Here is a 24,314-nt window from a genome sequence, read left to right on the forward strand (position 1 = left end):
TTGATTAAGAAAGTGGGTTCATGTAAGGGCTTAGCGTGCTTGATGGTCCAGCAGTGTGTTAGTGTATTTTCCTTGGAATACAGCCCCCTCGGTCAGACTTTATTTCATTTGGACCATGCATGCCTGCACTAATGCACAAGCTGTCCAAAACCCCCAGATATTAGTAGAGCACAGATTTCCAGGTTCTGGCATTCTCTACCCGCCCCCTTTATGTAAATCTCTATATTATCCTAAAGGAATGTGTTTAGATAGTTGTGCCATCCATTCTCCTTTTTGGAAAATACAAACCCCTCAGACCCTGATGTGCAGAACTCCTTCATTCCAACTCAGTGGGTATGCAGCATCCAAGCATCCATGGCAGAGGTACAGCAGTCATTCTTACTTGAGTCTGGTACTGGGCAACAAATAGCCACTCGTGATGTGCCAGTTCATACCAGCTGAGGAAAAGGTTCCCCTCTGGTAGAATGCCCCCTTATGCCCCCTGATGATATCCACAGAGCACCATCCTTTCCAGGCTGTGGGCAGAGGATGGCTGCCAGCTTAAAGTTTGTCCCTGCCTAGTCCCTCTGGGGACAGCCTTGCTCACAGTTCCACTACATTAGGACTTTCAATGGCAAAAGAGAAGACAGCTAATATTGTTCCCACTGTGCATGCAGCCAGGCATAGGTTTTGCTTTTGCTCTCTTAATGCTACACTGGGTATATCAGAAGCAGGCAGGCACATGATCTCCCTGAAGGCAGGATCCAGTGTTACTGTAGAAACTGGCCACCAGCTTTTGTAGCTAGCAGCTGTCACGGTGTGGTTACAGCCAAAGCCTGTCACTCCTACAGTGTCTGCAGGCTCTGGAGTTTGTTTCTGCTACTGAATCTTCTTGCTGCAGCTTGGAGATTAATTCTGCACCTTCTATCAATGTGTGTTAAAATATTTCTGAATTGTATCTATTTTTAGAACAATTTTTAATAGTACTTGATGTTTTCTACAGGTTTCATTTTCCTTCACCAATACTTCAAGGCACAGAGGAGCTGGTAAAGGCATTGCCATGAAACCTAACTTGAAGCAATGGAAACAACTCATGCTGTTTGGTATCTTTGCATGGGGTCTTCTTTTTCTGGTGATGTTCATCTATTTTACAGATAGCAACACTGCTGAACCAGTTCCAAGTTCCTTTTCTTACATTGAAACTAAGAGACTTCTGCCCCTTCAAGGCAAGCAGAGAGTCATCATGGGAGCCATTCATGATCCATCATTCTCTGAAACCATTGATGGGAATGAGGTACTTCTTAATGAAGATCTCTTAGGTACATTTAAATCAGGGACTGGAAGTTCTAAGAAATGGACTGTATTGGAAGATGCCTTTAGAAATGAAGATGAATTTTTTCCATCCCAGTTAGGAAGAAAATCAAAAAGTGATTACCAAGTGAATGATGATTATTTATTTGCTGCTGGTCAGCCTCGGTCACACAGCCACCTTCAAGAGATAGAAAAATTCATCTCAGCTGATGTGAATAATGCAGAAGTAAATATTTTGCAGAACAACTGGAGCCATCAGAGAAGAATGAGGAGAAGGAGCATAAAGCATAGGAGAAGCCAGATGCTTGATGAATCTGATGACTGGGATGGGCTGTATTCTACAATGTCGAAATCCTTTCTTTACAAGCTTTGGAAGGGGGATGTCTCATCCAAAATGCTAAACCCTCGACTGCAGAAGGCGATGAAAGATTATTTGAGTACCAATAAGCATGGGGTGCGGTTCAAGGGGAAACGAAACTCCAAGTTGACAGGAGACCAGCTATTCTGTGAGCTAAAAGAAAGAGTGAATGTGAAAACAATAGATGGCAAGGAGGCTCCATTCTCCACTCTTGGATGGGAAAAGCACGTTCCCCAAATTCCACTGGGCAAATTATATACACATGGCTTTGGGAGCTGTGCAGTAGTTATGTCTGCTGGTGCAATACTGAACTCCTCTCTAGGAGATGAAATAGGTGGGTGAAATGCATCTGTTCACATGTATATATATGTATATGTGTGTGTTCGTGTTCATCTTTCAAAAGGTTCATTCTCCTCAAGCATAGATCTGTAAAGTCTGGTTGTTCTCTCTCCCCAGAGTTGCATTGAATGCAAACTTATGGACTTAGTGAAGCTGTTCCTTTTCAGGACAATATAACTGAAAACAAAATCAGGCCTGAAGTCATAATTTAATTTTAAAAAAACAATTATGCTTTCTTGTCATATTACAGCCTGCAGTATGAAGGAGGCACTGGTTTCATCAGGTCTGCTGTATTCAACATTTTTCTGCAACATGCGTTTATTTTTAGCAGATCAAAGTCTTATTCAGGTTTTATTCTGCAGAGCGGTGTTGTACTGGTCTTTATTTTGCAGTGGCTCATAGAGGAATTGCTGTTATATTACTGTCCCAAACTGAACTTTGTCTCTATGACAAAAAGCAGTAGAGTGTCTTCTTCATCTCTTGCATGTTTAGAGTTCACAGACATAAAGAATTCACACCCTTGTGTAGCTTCATGCACTGAGATCAAGTCCCCGGACCTCTTTTCTGAGACTGAATTTAAATGAGTTCAAGTACCTTCACCTATTGTTTTTCCATTGCTGCACTGAGTCAGTGAGCTTGCAGGTTTGCTGAGATGTCCCACCTCAGGGTGGGAGTTTTGTGGTAGCTATTCAGAAAAGGATTGTGGGACCATAAAACTAATTCAGGTCAGTTTTATTTTTTCTTTTTAAAAATGAATGCTACTACGCTACTGTGTTATCGTCTTAGTAGGTCTTCATTTTAGTAGAACATGTGCAGTATGCTAAATGGGTTGAAAGAAGGAGGAAATGTATGTCTAAAACTTGTTTCTGGAACAAGAAGAGTTATCTCCTTCAGCTCTTTATAAAAACCTTTTGGTGTTCACTCATTAATCCTTGCATGTTCCAGGACTTCACATCACAGAACTTTATCACATGGTATCATCTCTATGACACAGATGGGTTTCATACAGGTTTCCTTTAAATCTCTGGGATATGTTAGATCTGCTAGTGTTATCAAACTATTATGCTTCCAGCACAGCAGAGGTGCCCGGCTGGCCTGCAGCTAAAATCACACCTGGGTAACCCCCAATTTCACATGAAGAATGTGAAATTCTAAATTCACTAATTTAGAAATCTTTGAGGTGAAAAAGCTTAACAGTTCCTCCCTTCTCCAACATGTTATCCTTGTGTGAAACAGAATCTTCTGTCAGTGTTCCCTGGTACCCAGTTTACAGTAGTATGGATTAGTGCTGTACTGGAGAATCCATAGCACGTTGTGACATATTTACATAATTTTGTATTACAGCATGCTTCATGTCATATTTGCACATTCAGGTGCAGCCCAGGTATGGACTTTGATGCTTGACATAGTACCTGGGCTCTGCTCACTCCTGTGTGTACCCATTTTCTTAGGAAGATTCTGGGCACAGAAGCTTATGCCATTTTCTACAGAAGGGCTTTTGATTTAATTGGGAAATTTTCATCTGATGCTGCCTAAAGGGAGGAGATGGGTTTTGATAAGGTCTACACTAGATCCACTAAATCAGGTTGCTCAGGGCCCCATCAAACCTGGCCTTGAACAGTTCCAGGGATGAGGCATCCATAACTTCTCTGGGTAACCTGTTCCAGTGCCTCACTAACAGAGTTTATTTGAGCGACTCCTCGCTCGTGGTTTCTCGGAGAGGGTCTCAGTGGCGTGATCCCCCTTCAGAAGAAGGAAAGAGCCACCAAGTCTCCTCTTTGGATTCCAGGGGCGAAAAGTGGTTTATTTGAAACTCCCGTGGGCTTTTAAGGTCTCTGGGGGAGGGCTTAGAAGGAGGAATGTGATTGGGCCAAGGTCTGGGGAAAAGGGAGTGGCTTGAGGGCTCTGCTAAACAATGGGGGATACAGGAGGACCAAAGTTCAATAACAAGCCAGGGATTGGGGAGAAGCGGATGAGACAACCAATAATGCTTGTGCAGGGGTGGGGACCGGTTCGGGGAGGGGAGAGAACATGGCGCTGTGTGGGCAGGGGCCGTGGGGGTAGGGGAATTACATAGTCCAGGGAAAACCATGCAATAAAAACGTGAATCGTCGGTGTTTTTCCACTCCACTCGATCCCGGAGAGTTGCTGTTGTGATGGACCCACTTCTAAAGTCGTTCTTTCCAGGATTCGTAGTATTTACATTCTCCCACACCTCACAACACTCACAGTACAGAATTTCTTCCTTATATCTAATCTAAACTTGCACTCTTTCAGTTTAAAGACATTGCCCCTACATTGCCCCTACACATCTTCATAAGAAGTCCCTCTCCAGCTTTTCTGTAGGTCTTCTTTAGGTACTGGAAACTACTATAAGGTCTCCCTGGAGCCTTCTCCTCTCCAGTCTGAACAACCTTAATTCAGCCTGTCTTCATAGGAGAGGTACTCCAGCCCTGTCTGATCATCTTAGTGACCCTTCTCTGGACTTGTTACAACAGGTCCATGTCATGCCAGTGTTTCCCACTTAAAATGGAAAACGGAAGCTCCAGCTTGTTTGTATTATTGAAGTTTTAATTCCCCCTGCAGAGTCCAGATAGTGTGTGTTACAGCTGAGCTCTTGACCGTGCCTTTCCACCTTCTCTCTAATCCTTGAAAAAGTGATAGTCTGACCACAGAGAAAAAGTTAAGAATGCTCTTTATCCCTGTGCATGCACAGCTGTAGGGGAAGACTGCCCTCTCCCAGACCTGGCACGAGTGCTACCAGCTCTTGGTTGAAAATGCAAGTGAACCTGACAGTTTGGAGGCACCAGAGGTGCTGCTCTGTGGACTCAGCCTGCCATTCCTGCTGAGCACCTCCGTGTCCACATAGGCACGGCAAAGTCAGCAACAGTGGGGAGAACACTCCATACATGACTTCTGGGTTTAGGGCTGTACAACCTTGGTTGATGACATTGCTACAGCCAAAAGTCCTTACTTTCAGAACTTAAGATGGGTTTACAAAAAACAGATGGAGAGGGGCCTTTTTATGCAGGCCCCTGATAGTGACAGAACAAGGGGGAGTGGTTTTAAGCTAGAAGAGGGGAAACTTAGATTAGATGTTAGGGAGAAATTCTTTACTATGAGGGTGATGATGCACTGGAACAGATTGCCCAAAGAAGTTGTGGATGCCCCATGCCTGGAAAAGTTCAAGGCCAGGCTGGATGGAGCTCCAAGCAACCTGGTCTAGTGCAAGGTGTCCCTGCCCATGGCAGTGGGATTGGAACCAGATGATCTTTAAGGTCCCTCCCAACCCAAACCATTCTGTGATTTACTCTCCAAAGGGGAAAAAAGGCATAAGAAAGCAGCAGCAAAGGACTCTTCCCTTCATAGGCCTTTAGCTCCCTCTTCTGTGTTCCTATTAGCAACACAAGCAAAAATGTTAATTTATTTTCCACCTTTTGCCCTCCTTTCCCCTACCTCTCCGACTATTTTTAAATCATAGAATCAGCTGGGTTGGAAGGGACCTCCGAGATCATCAAGTCCAACCCTTGATCCAATACCGCTGTGGTTACTAGACCATGGCTCTGAGTGCCACATCCAGTCTCATCCTAAAAACCTCCAGTGAAAGAGAATCCACCGCTTCCCTGGGCAGCCCATTCCAATGCCTGATTACCCTCTCTGTAAAGAATTTCTTCCTAAATGAAAGTAGGTATGGAAATACTGTGCAAGTATAACACACACTCCCATCGTGATCATGCTGTTTAATGAGAGAACCAGTTATTTTGGCATCATTGGGAAGTAACAGGGATCTGTGATCAAACCCCAAACTTCTAAGATCTTTAAAATGGTTTTTGTGTGTGAGCAGATATGTGGGCTGGCTTCCCTACAGAGGCTCTTTAAGACTGAGTTTGAGAATAAGTACATGGTATGATTAATAGGCTTGGGGTAGTCTGGGATTTTCAGGTATTACAAAATACTGTGAAACACAAGCTTATGGTTAAGCATTGTTATTCATTCAAATGTGCAATTAGATATCTTTGTAGTGTACATGCTTTTGCATAGAATAATTCTTTGTAAATTTTGTGACAGAAGTAGTGAGCAATTGTCTGTACTGGGTGTACTAATAATCTTCCCACATTAAGTTTATCCAATTAAGAGAAGTATTTAAGTATTGCAAGCTAAATTAATAGGCGGTTCTGAACTTGTTTTTCACTGGATTTTATGTTAATAACATATGGCAGATGCAAGAGGACTTTGTTTGCGCATAGTAGAATGTTTATCATCCTTAACATATCAAGATTAGGAGAAAGGTGTAAATTTTGCACTGGTTTAGATAATTTGTTTTATTTTACTGTTCTATTTACTAAGAAAAACAAGTAACCCCTTCATTTATGCTCCTAGATTCTCATGATGCCGTTTTAAGATTTAATTCTGCTCCAACACGTGGCTATGAAAAAGATGTTGGAAATAAAACAACCATGCGGATCATTAACTCTCAGGTAAGATCTTCCTTCTGTGAATTCAAGTCAATGTCACTTCTGTACAATATGACATTAAATTAATAACCTCTGAGAAAGTGTTGGGTAATCTGTGAAGCTGCTAGTGATTCAACAGTCATGATGTAGAGAAGGTAAAAGTTTTCCCTTACAGGGATGTTCACACTGCTGTCAGTGTAGAGTGATTGTGGTAGTTACTTGATAGCCTCATTTCAAGAAGTGGTTTGTAAAGTTTCTCATGTGTCCTGCATCTGCAAAGGCTCTGCAGGATGCCAGAGCTGTCAGTATAGAAGACCTTTGCCACACTGTCTGCAGGATCTTCACAAAATCCAGGCTGTGGTGATCCCAAAGCTCTTTTCTCATATTTTCCAGTTCTCCAATTATTTTCTTGCTGGAAGGCAAAAGAAATGGAAACTGAGTTGTCTTAATGTGTAACTTAAGTCATCATTCTTCAAAAATTTAGAATGAACTAGTAAAGAACTTTAATGTACACTAATTATTACACATTAGGCGAGTTTGTTCATCTGAATGGAAACAGAAAATGGGATTTTCTGCATATGGGTGTCAACAAATAACCGTGCATTGAGCTACAGTGACACCTTATGGTTGAGAGTAGTTTTTCAATTTTGAAAAAGCTATTGCCTGAATTCCAGTCTTGGGCAAACCAAACCTCTTTTCTCTTCATGAAATGCAGACAAAAAGCAACAACAGAATTACTGTGAAATTTTATGACATATTGAAATGTTTACTTAGTCAACACCAATAGTATGGTTGGCCATGTAAGCATGCTCTGTGCATACTGATTCTTGCTGAAGGATAACAAAATTTTCAGTTACTGTGATTCTTATGAGTTCATTTTTTTCTTCCTCTTTAGGTGAGTGTGTTCTTTGTGTGTATAAACTCATGTTCTTTGCCATCGTGATCTGGATTAAATATGCCCCCTTTCTTTTGTTTGGGGAAGAAAGCAGAAATATCTTATTCTGGCTTTAGTGCTGAAATTGGTGTATCAGAGAACATGGATTTTCATGTAAATGATTTTACTTTTTTGGGTTTTGTTGGTTTTTTTCCTTTCCTTGATGGTTCTCTGTTTTAGTGTTTGCCAAAATGTCCTGGTGCTGACCATGCCTGAACTTGTGCCAGGCAAGGAGAAGAGTTTAGAAAATTCTTACAATTGACTAGACTCAGTAGGCTCCTGTCATGGTTTGAGATAGCCCCAAAATCCAATCCCCTAGTCCTGTAGCAGAAGAGAGAAATGCTCTCAGGGAGTGATCTGAGCTTTGTAAGCTCTCCAGCGAATTCTGAGACATTAAATAGTTAAACTAGCTGCTCTCCACTGCTCACGGCAGGGCAGACTGGAGTCCTGGCTCCCAGAGCTGCTGCAGTATGCCGCCACTGGCGTGGTAATGGAGGGTCCCATGGTCTTCTCTTCTGCACTGTATAAGGCTTACTCCCTGTAAGAAACAGAAAATAGAGGGCATGCTGAAGTTCTTGCCGGGTCAGCTCACACAGCTTCCTCACAAGTGCTTGTATTCCCACCACCTTTCTGCACCTTCAGAGAGGTCAGAAACCACCGGTGATACTCTGGCCACCTGCTGAGAAACTAGTGTTGTCCTCTCTGAGAGTGAAATCTGCACAGACCACGTGATGAAAGTGGCTTTCCCTACCAGTACTGAAGCTGGGTTACCTATACAGGTTTACTGACCCTCCTTTCCTCCTTGATGTTGAAAATTCCTATATTCACTTGATAAAAAGACTGCTGTGGCCCACTTCCCTCATATTCTCTGCTGTCAAAGCTCAAAGGACATGAAAGAAGACTATGCAGCCACAACATATATTGTTATTGCAGGAAAAAACTCATACATATGAATGCAGACTCACTGAGAGCGAAATTTGTGTGAACGCTACCTCCAAAGGGCTCTTGCTTCCTGAAAGGCAAGTAAGAGCTCCTTTGTGTGGTAACTCTGGAACTGAGCTTTTAAAATCTTGACCTTTTGGTCTGTTTACTCTGTTCTCTCATAAAAGGAGTTTACATTCTGAGGTGAAAACTGCTCTGAGAAATGGAGTTGGGGATGCTGATAGCAATATGACTAATTCTGTTCTTGTTGTAGAAGGCTGATGGAAATCATTAAGCTCAAAGTTTATGGTAGGGAAAATATTGCTATGGCAACAATATTGTTTTTCTGAAGAAAAATATGCATAATCAAATACGACTCATTGGATCCTAAAGGGAAATGAAAATTAATATGAATTTATTTGTCTGGAATGTTGATTAGTTTAACAGCTGGAACCAAATTCATGCTGTTTCGACTAGTGCTGAAGTCATTCAGCTTGAACCTGCCTGACATTGGAGGTACCAGGGATCAAAGAGATCTGGTTACACATGGAGGGTTCTGGAAGGGGTGAGCCAGCAGGAGCGAAGAGTAAACTTCCAGTGGGGTAGGAGGATCAGGCAGAGTACCAGGAGATGCAGGAAGGAGTTATATGAGAGCAGTCAATTTGAGCAAAATGACAGTTACTTCAAATATAGCCCTATTGTGTGCCTGCTGTTGGAACTGGTTTTTTAGGTATACCAAGCCTGTACAGTCACGGTCTAATTTGCCTTTCTGGAGTTACTTGAAATGAGACTGACTTGCTGTTAAAATGAGAAAGCGACCACAAAGTTGGTAGGGGGTGGGCAGCAGGAAAGACATTACCCTTGGGGGCTGTAGCCCTTCAAAGAAAGCTGCTCTGTGTCTAAGAGGATCCTGCAGGCGGTCTTAAAATAATGTACCTTTCATTTTCAAGTTCCAGAATACAAGGTAATGTTGATATACAATTATGCAGCATCTCAAGTGGTCCCATCGCATCCCTCACAGATGGAGAGTAATTCAGCATACTGCCAATTCAAACTGTCATGACTGCTGTTTATGGTTAAGCTCTTTTTTTATATGTTTTCTTAACAAAACAAGATGCTTAAAATCCACCAGAACTAAAGCAGAACAAATAGCAACCTGGGTAGGACTGTTTATTTTAGATAAGGATTTTGCATTTTTCTGGATCCCACATGCTTTTAATGGTGTCCAATTCTTTGCATCTATGTTTGCAGATTCTCACCAATCCAAACCATCACTTTGTTGACAGCTCCTTGTATAAAGATGTTGTCTTAGTTGCCTGGGATCCTGCTCCCTACTCCGCAAACCTGAATGTGGTAAGATGTCCGCTTAGACCTTTCTTCCCAATCAGTTGAAAACAGTGGAAAAAAATGAATGTATTTACCACTATAGTCTCCTTGTTCTCACTTTTCATGATGAACCCCAGGGTCTGTCTTCATCTGAGTGGAGAATGCTATTTCTTCATGAATTGGTCAAAGCTGGTTTATTGGTCAAAAACTTTTCTGTAGCATTTGTCCTAGAATGCACTGTTCTGAGATGCTAGGATAGATGGATGATGGCGTTTGTTTGAAAAAGCATTGTTATTTTCACATAACAGTGAGTTTTCTGTGTGCTTGCCAAGGAGGGAACATCGCTAGATTTCAGAAGGAGGTTTTATCAGGAAAGGTGAAAAATTGCATCCATTTTTCCCCACCTTCCCTTCTGCCTTCCCAAACAAAATACATCCTAGTGAAAATCTCTTCCCCCTTTCTAAGGCCTCATCCTCCACCAGTCTTCCCTTTATGTCCACTGTCACACAGCCATCTGTGCCCTGCCATCCACCCCCTCACCGAGAGCAGCATATGTCCACCTGGTTGTCACTGGGGGAGTCTCTGCTTTGGCTGTTGCTGCAGCTCCAGTAGACAAGTTGATCTGATGGCTTTTGGCACAGGGAGCTTGGAACTGAGCAGGCTGCAAAGTAGAAACCAAGCCTTCATCTGCTGAACTCCCTTAGCAACAGATGCTAGAGGCTGCCTGCCTCCTACGCAGGCTGCCATCAGTCTGCCTCGTGCTGCTGCTGCCTCCGGCAGGGACAGGGACACTTTCAGAGGAAGATTCACCCTCAGGCCCAGATCTCACGTCAGGGCTCTTTGAACCCCTTTTTTAATGTGGATCTGTGAGGGGGAGATAGGGTTGGCTTATCCCACAGCACTCAATTATTTATTGGGAGTCTATGAAGAAAGAAAACAGAATAGCCCAGAGTGAGGAATGCCTTTCTAGCAAAAACATCTACCAGTGCAGGCTGCTTTTGTACCTTTGCTTCTGTTCTGCAGAATCCAAATGAAGCCCGTTTATGTTATTGTACATGTAGTGTTCAAAACACATTTGATACTATTAGATTAAAAAACATCTTACTTTTTTCCTTCCAGTGGTATAAGAAGCCAGACTACAATCTGTTCACTCCCTATGTCCAGCATCGTAGGAAGAATCCAACCCAGCCGTTTTACATCCTCCATCCAAAGTTTATATGGCAGCTCTGGGACATCATTCAGGAGAACACTAAAGAGAAGATACAGCCCAACCCTCCTTCCTCGGGGTTTATTGGTAGGTGTATCAAAGATGATCCCAGTAGACATGTTAGATTTTAAAAAAATTAAAAATGTGTGCATTGCATGAGGATCAAGTCCATACATGTGTACTGTTTGTTCTTGGCGCTCTCTATGGAAACAATGACTAGCAAAAACACAGAGTATGAGAACTAGAAAATAGTTGAGTGAATTGATGTTCTGCTTTCTTGCCCTTCACATCCATAGTATGCATACCATATCTCTAAAACATTCATATATCTGTAAGAAATTTGTATTATTCCATATTAATTTATGTGTTGAGCACCTATAAATTCTGAAGTTCTTTGTTGGGATCATAAAGCAGGGATGCATCAGACAACAAGAGAAAGCAGATGGCAGATCATAGAGGATGAAATCAGTGGCAGGCCAAGCTGTATTCCCTACACAAGCCAAGTATTGGGATTTCTCATGCCCTGTCATGGTTTCCAGTGCTCATTCTGAGCACTTCTCTTCTTCTCTTAAAGCAGTAGAGTTTCGCTGTATTTTTTGGTCCTTCCTTAATATTTCTTGGGGATAATTTGACACTGTGCCCACAATTCATACAGCAGAACAACTTATCTGATGCTCGGCAGGTGCCGATCATGAATGTCTAAAGGATTCTAGTGGAGTAGCAAGGCTGAGTCAGAGTCATTCTTGCGCCTGCTACTAGAGACACAGAGGGCAGTAGAGCTTCGAATACCCTCTTCCACTTTAGAAACTCCATCCTTTCCTCACTGACGTTGTGATATCGGTCTATGTGTTTGCTGCAGTCAGAAAATGTTCTTTTTATACTTTTTATCTGAATCTGAAAGCAAAGACACCTGAGATTGCATCTGATAAGGGAATACCATTTTTGAGCATTTATTTTGGGTTCTGTATGCAGTAGTGGCATCCTAGGATATTGTGGAACATACCAAAGGCCTTAAGAGAGGATGCTGAAGCTCTCAGAGGGATGACATGAAGGTGTCTGGGAGATGCCCATCTGTGACCTGAGTGGGTTGTGCATACCTGGAACATGAGTGGAAAGAAAAAGAGGCCTTGTGTGATGTAGGAGGGTGGCTTGGCAACTGGTTACTTCTTGAAGTGAGATGATTTTTTTTCTTTTGGAAGCCTGCTTGTGAACATTCATACGGAGAAGACTGCTCACATGGAATGATCTCACCAGCTGCATTCACATTTTGCAGAAATGTTTCTTGGAGCAATGAAGTTGTTGATAAAAATAGGTTAACAGCTGCTGATCATAAGAATAGTGAAGAGGATCACTGCTGTCAATCCGTACTTCCACCATACATAAAAAACACTTCAAAAACTTCTTTGAAGAAATGGAGTTAATTTCACTGTAAGAACAGAACAGTAATCTTCAATCCCAAATCTAAATGTTACTGACAAGAAAATATCCATCAAGCAGAGAAAGCTTTGAAAATATCAACCATTAAACAAGCAAAAGCATTAACAGCAAAAGCTGTATAGATAAAAATACTCTGGTGTGTACAGATGCAAATTCGCCTCCTTCTCTAGTGGGAATTTTAGTTATATTGTTCATTTCCAAGGGGCAATGCTTTTTTGGAAATGCTGTCACTAACTTTCAAAAATACAAGGCAGTAAGACAAACTTGTTGGTAGTTATATCCACCTCCTGTGATAACTAGCTACTGTTATGATAGATGCATTTTAAATATTTTATTAGGGAGAGGCTTCCTATTTTGGTTACCATATTGAATTGTGATATATGCATTGTACATGTAACATAATCTAAACTCAGAGGTGGCACAGAAACAGCAACTGTGTATTGTCAAGAGTGGACATAAAGGGCAGGATAAAGCATAGGAAATATAATGCAGCTGGGCAGAAATCTGAAAAGTCACGTTAGTCTTCAGGTCAGGTATCTCTCAATCACTCATGCAGCAAATAATCCAGTTGGAACTGAAGCTAGCAGACACAACTGAGTGCACCTGTATGAAAGGGGTATCCTGAATACTGAGCTTCTACCTAATTCTTATAAAATCTATAAAATTAATTCCTATAGAATTAATAGAAAGATTGGGTACGTGATGGCCATCATAAAATGTATCTTAATTTCAAGAAGGGAAAATTGTTTATTAAATGACCACACTAATAAATTAACCTGTACTTAGAACAACTACATGAAGGAAAATAGGCTGCTGTTTAATAGAGGGTATGAATTTTCACAGACAGAGATATGCATTCCTGAATCTAAGCAATTTATAGCATGGACCATAATGATCCTAATATCACAGAAAAGGTTATAAAAAAAGTTCTGAATTAAGTGAGACACTTTTCTTTCAAGCTTTTTAGCCTCCAGTAGACCCAGTTTACAAAATTGGACAAATTATATCAATTAAAACATGGAATAACACATTTTATGTTTTTCAGGAATGTGAAGCATGCTTTAGCTTGGTCTTACATGGTTTCTTCAGTAATTACATTTTTCACCTGACAATTGTATGTATTTCTGCCTCTTAGCACTATTTTTAAGAAACTGAATCTTCCCAAAGGGAGGATACTTGGTGGAATGTGTGCTCACGGTGTTCTTCTGTAGCAATGAGTCGGCATCCTTCAGCATTGACTGATGTCAGGGGAATCTCTTAATGTTGTTAATAACTGTATTACAGTACTTGAGTCACAACATTATTAAGTCTCTTGGAAAAGGGGCTAGTGGGTTATCTGTGGGGAAGAGGTAGTCTCTCATATGCTTTGACTTTAGAGGAATGAGAGAAAGAGTAGAGGTAGGACTTTTTCCCTGGTTTCTTCACCATGTGGGAGCTAGGGAAAAGAATGGGTTTTTTGCATTTCCTCTGAGGTATGGGATGCCTTGTATTTGCAAAAGTTCTGCCTGGAACCTCTGACTTCCCAAAACCCTACTAATCAGCTCTGCATCAGCATGTTGCTGAGGAGAGGCAATAGCATTGTGGTAGCTGGTGGTTGGGGTGAGGGAAGCACAGTGCATGTCCATCTGTAGAGGGGAGAGGAGAGGATGGGGAGAGAAATATGGCACAGAGCAGGACTGGTTGTGGGGTAGGTTGTTTTTTTTGTGGGTAACAAAAAAAAAATCAAACAGGTTCCAACAGGATAAACCGAACTGTTTATTTTAATCTGAGAGTCTTTTTTGGTTTTTTTTGGTTTACTTTCTGAGACACCAATTTGGACTTTTGCTAGCTTGTAACTTTGCCTTATGTGGCATGTCATAGCTAATGTCCCTCCTCATTATACATTATTTACTCTTTTTCTTCCTAATCTAATCCTATAAGAGCTTTGAGAACCCATTCTTGCATTAGCATTAGGCCATTACCATGGTGGCTTTTCGCAGTTAAAGTTGTTGGTTCATGTTTGGCTGAAAAATGGGTTTGCTAAATGAGTATTGATATGTTTACATCTCGTCTTGGGTGGGATGGTATTTTAGCATTCAGAAGGTTGGGGGCTTTTTAATATGTCTAGATTTGTTTGGCTCTTTTTTTTTCTTTTACTCCCAAATCAAAACATGGACTTCTTAGATTTTTACATTTTAGGAAGTCTGTGTTAAGTGGTAGTCTTTTTTATGTATTATAGCTTTTAGCGTAATATACAATCCACTGAACACAAAGTAACTAAGACCAGATTACTTTATTGTTGGGAGAAAGGAAGTGTTGTTTGAGGCTTTACAGCTGACATTATAGTTTTAACAGTTACATGTCATTAATAGCTGATAACATTAATCTTCATTTGCATGCATCAAGACAATAGTACAAGCAAGGCTATCATTACACTGCAGCATTATCAGATCATTGTATGACTAAGAACTTAAATTTAAAATGGCTTCAGAGAGCATGTTGAACAGAAGTATGCAGCTGATCTCCAGCTCTGCTTAGAAGAAAATACACTTGCATGAACTGAAAGAAACAATTAGACATAGTAAGAGTTGCCTTTATTGCTGTTACTTGGCTGTTTTATCAGCAGTTGGTGAAGGAACAGGATAGTGCTTACTCTTTCCAGCTCAGTGTTGTTCAAGTATTAGCACACAATAAATAATACCTCCAATACATAAGCTTTAAATTATTCTTTAACAAAAAGCACACTGAAATTTGAGTATCTCCCACTTCCCAAAATACAGACATAAAAGAGCAAACTCTCCTCTTAAATCACATAAAAAAATCTTTACTATTCTAGTGTATCACCCAAAATTGAATAATACATTTAAAATTATATGATATCATTGGTCAGCATTTTCCAGTGTATGCTCATATTACAGAGTATATTATTGTGATTAATGTACGGCTTTTTGCATTCACCATTAAGTGATAAATATGTAATTTTCTAGGTCTACTATGCAATGCAATTATTTATACAGCAAAGATGACAAGTCTTGCACAATTTATTAAGCTTAGACACAGGGCCATTTGGTGACAGTTTTTCAATAAATAATTTGGTTTTCTTGTGTTTAGTATTTGTCACATAGTTCATGAACTAAACAGAGGTGAAGGAACCCTTATTTTAGAAACACAGTATTTTAAAAAGCCAGAACTACTTTTACTACATGTTCCAAAGAATAACTCAGGCACATTTGGCCCAGTTTCAAGGAGTGATATATTTTCCTGTCATACCTGCAATCCAGTCAAGAGAGACTACAGAAGTAGAGTAACATATAGAAACCTATACATTCTAAATGCTCTATGTTTATTTGTAATGCTTTCAAGTGCATAGATTAGCAAACACAAATTTACTAGTGTGTCTAGCTAAATTCTTTTCTGTAACTACTCTGTGGTATTCATGAAATGAGACACAATATAATAATCAGATTATGTGTATCTAAATGTTTTCAGCATCTCTTACATTTTGTTAAAATGATTCTGCATTCTTCCTGAATGCTTGAATTACACTTATTAGTCCAGATGCTTTCATACAGCATCTGTTGAGTCAGGTGTATTAAACTGTATTTTATTTATTTGTAAACTAGAGAACATTCTTTTTTAAATCAGTGTGCTAAGCACAAAGCCTAATTGTACTATACAAGATTTGTGTTGGAAAATCAAAACCTTTGGAGTTATTCAAATTGCCAAGAACAAATTGAAAAACATTTTCTCCTTTTGATTAGAATCCATAGTATATGTTCATTTATATAAGTCATCCATGCAAGGAATTTGTCATTTAATTCTGGTTTAAATGTTCTCAGTGCAGATTGTAAAAGCTCAGTTTATTTGTGCCAGTTGGACTGAGTTTAAACCATACCATACTTCCTAACACTATAGATATCCGCCAAATTGGAAAAAAAGTAACACATCTTTCTAAGAATTTTGAAATACATAATACTGTATTAGCATCTAATATTGTACTGTTATAACAAAGCTGCCATTTGACTGTTTCTCTGACAACCACATAATTTCTTAGGAATAACACATTTTTTAGTATTTTTTAACGAGTATTCTGTGCTCACAATCCTTTTTTTTTCACAGTGTGGTATTCTTCTGCTGACAGCAAAGGAGCTTGTGATACCTATCTCAGGTGTGGGTAACTGCACCAGTGGCACATTTCGTCACACCTTGTTTTCATTTCTTCTTACAGTGCTCCTGGAAAAGCCCATTATAGTACTTTTTCACAAAGTTCCAAAAGCTACTTACATAGGAGAGTAGAGGAGAAGGTTCTTGATAGCGAAGCTCCAGACTCTTATTTTCAGTTTCTGTCTAGTCACAAAGTTCCCTGTAAGTGAACAATTCATCCCATCCTAAAGGAGACGTCTAAAATAAGTCTGAGTTCTGCCCTAGAAATACCTGTCTCCTGCATTGTCTGTAAAGAATGCTTTAGATAGCAAGGTCAGAGATGGGCATGAACATTTCAGTAAGATTAATTCTGTTCAGACTCTATATGATGTTGGGACAGTGACTGTCTCATCCTGATTACTAATAGCTCCTTAGGTCATGTGTAAGCCAGTCTGCGCCTTTTTGTATTTAGTAATTGTGCATTGACTGAAAATTAACATAAGGACTGTTAACAAAGGCAAATATTGAAGTGGAAATGGAAATATGGAAATTGTTCACGCTACAGGCTATCAAACAATGCCGTTCTCCTTCATACTGATAATCCTGAAGGAGTGTTGAGATATGAAACAAACTCCTAGATGAGGTTAAATTGATGTGAAAGTACACAGACAGAAGAAATAAGTATATAGATACGTACTCCATGGGCAGTATAGGGAAAGGAGATAAAACAAGGCACACTTGGACACTACAGGTTAATACCTGTGGGAGAAAATGCTAAGAAATTCAGCCACAGAAGAGAAACCTAGGAAGCAATAGTACAGAAAGAGATGTGTACAGATAACAAATAGAAAGCAACACAGGACTTCTCAGAATAGATGGCCAAGCAAAACGGGTTAACAGAACCAAGATTAAGTCAGTAAGCAGTCAGGCACATACCTCTTCTTTATCTTTGAGACTGCATCCAACACATAAAAGTTCGAACATCATGTAAAAAAAAATTTGGGGTTATTTAAGTGCCAAGAAGCTATTGGCAATTTAAAAAATTCTTAAGATCACTGAAGGTGATCTTGAGGAGAGAAGGGAAGATGGGAAAAATGAGTTGTGAGGTAGATGAAAATATAGACAGCTTGGCACACTTATACCTGCTGGATACAGATGTCAGTAAATCAGCGTGATGTTGTTAAAACCAAGCAGAGAGAAACTGAGTTGAAGAGTGGTATTAAAAAACATGGGATGGAATGTGAGACCTGTAGTCTGGGGAGCTCTGTTGCCAGCCCTGTCTTAGGGAATTACGAAAAACAAGCTAGACATCACATTAGAAAGAAAACAGAATAAAAACTGAATATATCCTAGTACATGGACTAATGTAAATGTCCTAATGTCTAAACTGGTGCTATTCTTTTAAAGATGTTCAATTAATGTTTTTTTTGTGAACTGAGTTTGCAGTAATAGCTCTACAATACTAAGACTGTCCTATGTGGAGGGGGATTCACATCCTTCAAGGCATGAGACAGAAATTAACCCATTTCTTTCCTGTTTTTAGAGAGGACTATATTCATACAAAGAAGATGGCTGGTTTGGATGGTTGGCTGTACCACACTTGGTCTCCTTGGCTGGAGGACATTGGTGTTAGAGGGGCTAAAGGAAAAAGTGTCTGGCACTGACCACCATTTTTCCCCAGAGTAGGGTTGGAGCATTTGATGTGTGCATGAGGTCTGGAAGTATCAGGAGTGTTCCTGTTTCCACCAGGACAGATAAGCCTCCAGCACAGGGACACTGCTGAATGTGGTAATGTTGTTGTAGCTCATCTTTCAGTTTGCTGACCCTAGACTTCAACACAAGAATGTGCTATAAGTTAGCTGTTACCACTCAGAAACTAGCTTGTCAAGTCACTGTCTTTCCTCCTGCCAAACATCACTGGCCAGCGTGAGTGAAAATGTGAGTGGACTGTCAGAAGTTACAGTTATTTATGAGCAATGTAATCTGCAATCTCAAGACATGCACTAGGTGGAAGAAGGCAGGAAAGGTAAGGAGCTAAACTAGATAGCCCAATGTGCCTTTTAGATTGATTTTGGAGGGCACTGAATCAAAGATCATTAAAAACTAAAACTCTACCACTTGTAAGTCCTCCTTTAATTAATTTACAGGAAAGCCAATGATACTGTTTAAAATTTTGTCATCATGGAACCATACCTGGCAGTTATGTGTCTGTCTTTACTGTTATTAAGGAGATTATGAAAGAGTCACAATTTTTGTTCTTGACAGTTTTCTAATCTCACAAATGGCAACTTCCTTTATTACTTTTAAAGTAAGGTTAGTGATGTGGCAGTGAAATAAAACACACTTTGGTTAAGGCTTGTACCTTCCATCAGAGCCAATTTTCCTAAGACTGTGGTGGTATAGCTTTTGAAATTGGCTCCAGGCTTGGCTCTGAGTGCAGGAGAGAAGTCACTTTACTGTCTCTTTCTGGATATGGTTCATTGTTGCACACATTTCCGCCATCCATCCTTTGATTCAGCTGGATGACAGTTACCTTGGAGTGGCAGGTGGGCTCTCCATTAGTGGAGGAAGGAGATTGGCAGTGGAAAAGCTGACGAAAGCATTTGTAAAACTGAAACAACAAAAAAACAATTCAAGACATAGGTGCTTGGCAGGCTACAATTCATAGCATTTCTATAACACCTTCAGGGCAAGGAAACATGGTTTATTAAGCTTGTATCTTTTTCTCAAATAGGGGTTAAATATTTTTTCATCATGAATATGTGTTTCTTGCTGCTTAAGACTGAAGTTCAGTTAAATTCGTTAAATTCTTTAAAATTGATACACTTAGCTCTTCTAAGACCATAGATTCTGTAAAGGGTAAAGCTGTAGAACAATATAAAAGATTTTCAGAACCTTTAGTTTATGATAAAAGAAGATTTAATCACAGAAGTAATTGGTTTATGGTTACTTCACACATCAGGCAGGGAAAAAATCAATTTGGATAATCTAATGATACACAGCAGGGAGAACATAGGGTTCTTTTCATTAGGAAGCCATTGAAATTCTCTGTGTTCCCAAACTGCAGACTAAACTTCAGAAAATGACTCTGCTTAATTAATGAACCAGAATAATTTTTTTTAATTCATTTCACTTCTGAGATAAACACATCATGCAGTGGATGAGCAATTGGCTCACAGGTCAAGCACAGAGGGTAACTGTGAATGGGGTAATGTCAGTCTGGTGACCAGTCACTAGTGGGGTAATACAGGGCTCCATCTTGGGCCCTGTGCTCTTCAACATCTTCATAAATTACTTGGATGCAGTAGTGGAAGGCATACTAAGCAAGTTTGCAGATGACACAAAACTGGGAGGAGCTGTTGACTCCTTCAAAGGGAGAGAGGCCCTGCAGAGAGACCTCAAGAAATTAGAGGACTGGGCAATCACCAACCAGATGAAGTTCAACAAAGGAAAGTGCCAGGTTCTGCACCTGGGATGGGGCAACCCTGTGTGTACAGACAGACTGGGGAATGAGATGCTGGAAAGCAGTGCCACAGAAAGGGACCTGGGGGTCCTGGTTGATGGCAAGTTGAATATGAGTCAGCAGTGCCCTGGCAGCCAGGAGGGCCAACCCTGTCCTGGGGACCATCAGGCAAAGCATCCCCAGCTGTTAGAGGGAGGTGATTGCCCTGCTCTGCTCTTCACCGGTGCAGCCTCACCTTGAATATTGTGGCAGTTTGGGGCACCACAATATAAGATATTAAGCTATTAGAGAGTGTCCAGAGGAGGGCACTGAAGATGTGAAGGGCCTTGAGGGGAAGTCATATGAGGAGGGGCTGAGGCCACTTGGTCTGTTCAGCCTGGAGAAGAGGGGAAGAAGAGGAGCAGGCACTGATCTCTTCTCTGTGGTGACCAGTGGCAGGATCCAAGGGAATGGCTTGAAGTTGTGTCAGGGGAGCTTTAGGTTGGATATTGGAAAAAGGTTCTTCACCCAGAGGGTGGTTGGGCACTGAAACAGGCTCCCCAGGGAAGTGGTTGCAGCACCAAGCCTGAGAGAGTTCAAGTGTTTGGATGATACTCTCAGGCACATGGTGTGACTCTTGGGCATGGTCCTGTGCAGGGCTAAGAGTTGGACTCGATGATCCTTGTGGGTCCCTTCCAACTCAGCATATTCTGTGATCTACCCAAAACACCTCTGATATAATGAGTTACATCAGTTCTCATCTGTAAGTGCCAAGTGAGCAGAATTATACAACTACCTCCTCTGAGAGCTGACACTCATATTCAGCAGATAGGGATACCAGTAAAGCAACAAGTGTTTCAATACATTTTCTACACAAATTTATTTTTTAAGTGAAATCTTTAAAAAAATAAATGGTGTCCAAGACTTACTTTATGTTATTTTCCTTTCATATGGCTATGTGAAACAGAAAAGGCTTCCAGAAGCTATGATTGATGTGAAAGTATTGCAGTTTAGGCAGTGCTGTTGATCAGTATCTGGTATTAGTCCCTTTGAAAATGTGCAGCTGTAATAGTAAAATTTCTCTTGTTTCAAAGCTATAAGACCACAGTTGACAGCGCTGATGATACTTGGCCATTGACATGTGGCAGGAAATAAATATGTGCTGTCATTTTGTGGATTTCTCCTTGCTGAGCAGGAGGTGGTCAGGGGTTTTTCGTTGTGACAACACTGCTCTGAGTAGAAATTCGCCACCTTTGCTATCTCTCCATGATACTTTTCACAGAATTGTCAGAAGCTGTGGGCTTCTGTGCCACCACTGTATGGGTGATGTTTCTTCATATGCCCTTCTGCATGTATGTAGGCTTCCTTCTTGGCCATGTGTTCCTGCTTAGAGAGAAGTAAGTGGATGGAAAAGTGAAATTGATTCAAGTTCAGACTAAGAAAGACCAACATTGTAATAAGGTGGAGATGTTTCAAGGATTCTTGTGTGGGATGTTTTGTGGACAGTACATAAGGTAAATGGGGGGAGGTGGGAAAAAGCAGTCTTCTCACTCAGGAGGCTGATGGTAAAATGCAAATCCATATAGGCTTTTTACTCTTTCTTTAGGGATCGAAATCTTTATGTATCAGGAACAAGTGAAAGCCGCTCTAATAAAAGGAACTATTGCTTCTCTTAATGATTTTACAGAGTTAGTACTTAAGGTGTGCAACAACAAAGGAAAGTGGGAAAGAAAAAGGAGATTGGATGACTGCAGGAAAAATTCCGCAAGGAAAATGAAACCTGGGGTTCACTTTTGTTTTCACTTCTTGCTCCAGGTATCCTCATCATGATGTCCATGTGTAATGAAGTACACGTGTACGAATACATCCCTTCAGTCCGGCAGACCGACCTATGTCACTACCATGAACTCTACTACGATGCAGCTTGTACCTTAGGGGCCTACCATCCACTGCTCTATGAGAAGCTCTTGGTGCAAAGGATGAACAAAGGTTTGCAGGATGATCTGTATCGGAAGGGGAAAGTCATTTTGCCAGGGTTCAAAGCTGTCAAGTGCCCCAAAAGAAATTTCTCACACTTATAGAAGTAAGTCCTTCAGAAACAATGTGCAATAAGGTACTACTGTCGTACTATAAACAAGAAGAGAATACTTGAAAAAACGTATCTTAGACCAATCTAGTCTTGAGTCTATAAATTGTAATTAAGTAGCAGGCATGAGAAATACTTCTTTTCTGAGCCTGAGTATTTATTACTGCTTTGCAAATAGTTACAGGAAAAAAAGCAAAGGCTTAGCTCATGAAGGTGCAAAGGACATACTTAGGCAGAAATATAATGTATCGTTGTTGGTGTGAGTGTCAGAATTTGTCGGTGGTCTCTTATGCCACATATGCTAGACTGTAATTTTTTTTAATGAACTTATTTAACTGTCAAACCTGACATTGTGAAACAGCCTCTATTGTTCATGTATGTACAGAACGGCCAGTTGAACAATGCAGTGATTCCCATGGCTTTGTAAGATTTTCAGACTCTCCCAGAATGAAGTAATTGCTACTCCAAGCTGTGCAGTCATTAACTGGAGTAGACTTTAATGCCTGCTCATATGCAGGCTCAGTTACAGGCCTCCAGCTGTACAGGGGCCTTACGGTCGCTGTGAAGTCAGTGCAGTCAGAGGTGGCTGTACACACAGCCAAACCCATTAAACTACTGGATGTACTTCTCATGCCAGACTCCCATGCTCACACTGTCTGCAGAGGGAAGAGAGAAATGTCTCATTTCTTTAGATAAAAACAAACGTATTTGTAACCCATTTAGGAAGAGAAACTAAAGGATTATCAGGAAGGTGTGAGATGGGCATGCTGCCTTCCCCCAGTCTGCACAATACAGAATATCCAGAGAAAGCCAAGGGAGGCTGTGCAGCCCTCACACATCACACTGAAAGCAAGCATAGAGGGGGTCACCTTTCTGCAACAAAGATAGTATACAGGAATACAGACATTATTTGTTAAGTATTTCACTGGTATCTGAATCAAAGTCACTTAATCACAATTTATTGCATTCTGACACAAAGAAGACAATATCAGTATTTTTCACTTAATGTTTGAAAGACTATACCCCAGAGAAGCTGTAATGCCTCAAAAAAGCCTGACTACAGATTGCATATGGAGATAGTTTGATATTTTCACTCAAAACACACAATGAGAATATTCTCTAAGGCATTTCTAAAAATATGCCCGATTGCTAATATATTTAAAACATTATTTTCCTTATTTTCTGAGACTTCTGTTTCAGATTTTCTAAGTAGCAGCATGTAAATGTTGGTTTTGGGTTTTTTTCAGTTTTTTGTTTTGTTTTTTTCCCACACATCTGTACTCTTTCTTTTAGAGTAAGTTTAGCAGGAACGTGTGTACACAAAAGCACAGCTATATCCTACTCATATCCATTCAGTAAAAAAGCAGACAGCTCAAAGAAACATTGAAAAGAATAGCTGAGTGGTTGTGGTGGAAAGTATTTTTTGTTTTTTGACTTAAACAAAAAGACTTTTGCCAGAAAGGCAAAAGAATGCAAACAACATTAATGACTATTTCATCTTCAATTGTAATGTAAGTATAATCACAAAATCCTTCTTCTCTCAGTCTGCTCTTTGGGAAGCATTATTTTCCTTCTTCCAAAACAAAGAATGTGTGTTTTACATAGGACTTAGCCTTCTTTTAGGGCTTTATGATGATCTTAAGATTCTTGCTGACAAAAATTATGTCCAGATGATCTAATAACTGTACTTCTGTGCTGTATGGATTGTTATGTCCATAAGTCATTTTGGTACATGTCAAAATGAATAGATTTTACTTATATTAGCCTTAGACTCTGGATATATTACATACCAATTTCTTTTTAATGTTATATATGGTGGCAACTTTTATTCTTAAAGTTAATAACATTGTTACTTAATGTGTGGGGAATAGATAACCTACATAGAACTAATCTATTTTTCCATATGTTTGGTACCCTGTTTGCAAAACATTCAAAGTCTGAACAGTGCAATCAAACAGGTCTCTCTCTCTGCTGTACACTGTTAGCTATGACATGTTTGTAAAAGAAGGGAGTTGATTAGCTTTCTAAGACTAGTGAATATGCTACTTTTCAATAAGCAGGAAGTTCTCAAGTTCCAAAGGAAAAAAATGAATATCACTTTGGCCTGCAACCACTAACTTTTAACTTTGATTTTCGCAAAGAAAAATACTAACTGCATTGCTCAACTACTCACAGCAGGATTATGTAGTATTACTCCCTCAAAAATTTGTCAGAATAATCAACATAGCTGTTGTACAGAACAAGGGAAATTATAAAGTTTCATCTAACAAGTGCTAAGCATACCTACTTATTACATTTATATACCAATGGAGAACCAGGTATGAGATGTTACAAGATGAACTATATATTTTTAATTTACTGGACTGCACATTCAAGCCCTCACAGCCAAAATCTTTTC

The 24,314-nt window shown here is 40.2% G+C and overlaps 2 protein-coding genes across 2 annotated transcripts in view; one reads left to right on the forward strand and one right to left on the reverse strand.

The window, feature by feature from the left end:
• Window positions 1-22,865, forward strand: part of ST6GAL2 (ST6 beta-galactoside alpha-2,6-sialyltransferase 2) — a 171,680-nt gene extending 148,815 nt beyond the window's left edge. Inside the window, exons 2-6 of the mRNA XM_008922151.2 lie at window positions 983-1,982; window positions 6,368-6,465; window positions 9,548-9,649; window positions 10,742-10,916; window positions 21,646-22,865. Coding sequence (XP_008920399.2) covers window positions 1,040-1,982; window positions 6,368-6,465; window positions 9,548-9,649; window positions 10,742-10,916; window positions 21,646-21,911 — 1,584 coding nt within the window. The 5' untranslated portion in view covers window positions 983-1,039 and the 3' untranslated portion in view covers window positions 21,912-22,865. The remainder of the gene's footprint in view (window positions 1-982; window positions 1,983-6,367; window positions 6,466-9,547; window positions 9,650-10,741; window positions 10,917-21,645) is intronic.
• The window catches only part of LOC112841333 (pinopsin-like), a 69,974-nt gene continuing 64,190 nt past the window's right edge, over window positions 18,531-24,314 (reverse strand). The window contains exon 4 of the mRNA XM_025896248.1: window positions 18,531-18,999. Within this exon, the coding sequence (XP_025752033.1) occupies window positions 18,772-18,999 (228 nt within the window). The 3' untranslated portion in view covers window positions 18,531-18,771. The remainder of the gene's footprint in view (window positions 19,000-24,314) is intronic.

Source organism: Manacus vitellinus, unplaced genomic scaffold (genome assembly GCF_001715985.3).
Source record: "Manacus vitellinus isolate BGI_N305 unplaced genomic scaffold, ASM171598v3 scaffold_7_pilon, whole genome shotgun sequence".
Classification (NCBI taxonomy): domain Eukaryota; kingdom Metazoa; phylum Chordata; class Aves; order Passeriformes; family Pipridae; genus Manacus; species Manacus vitellinus.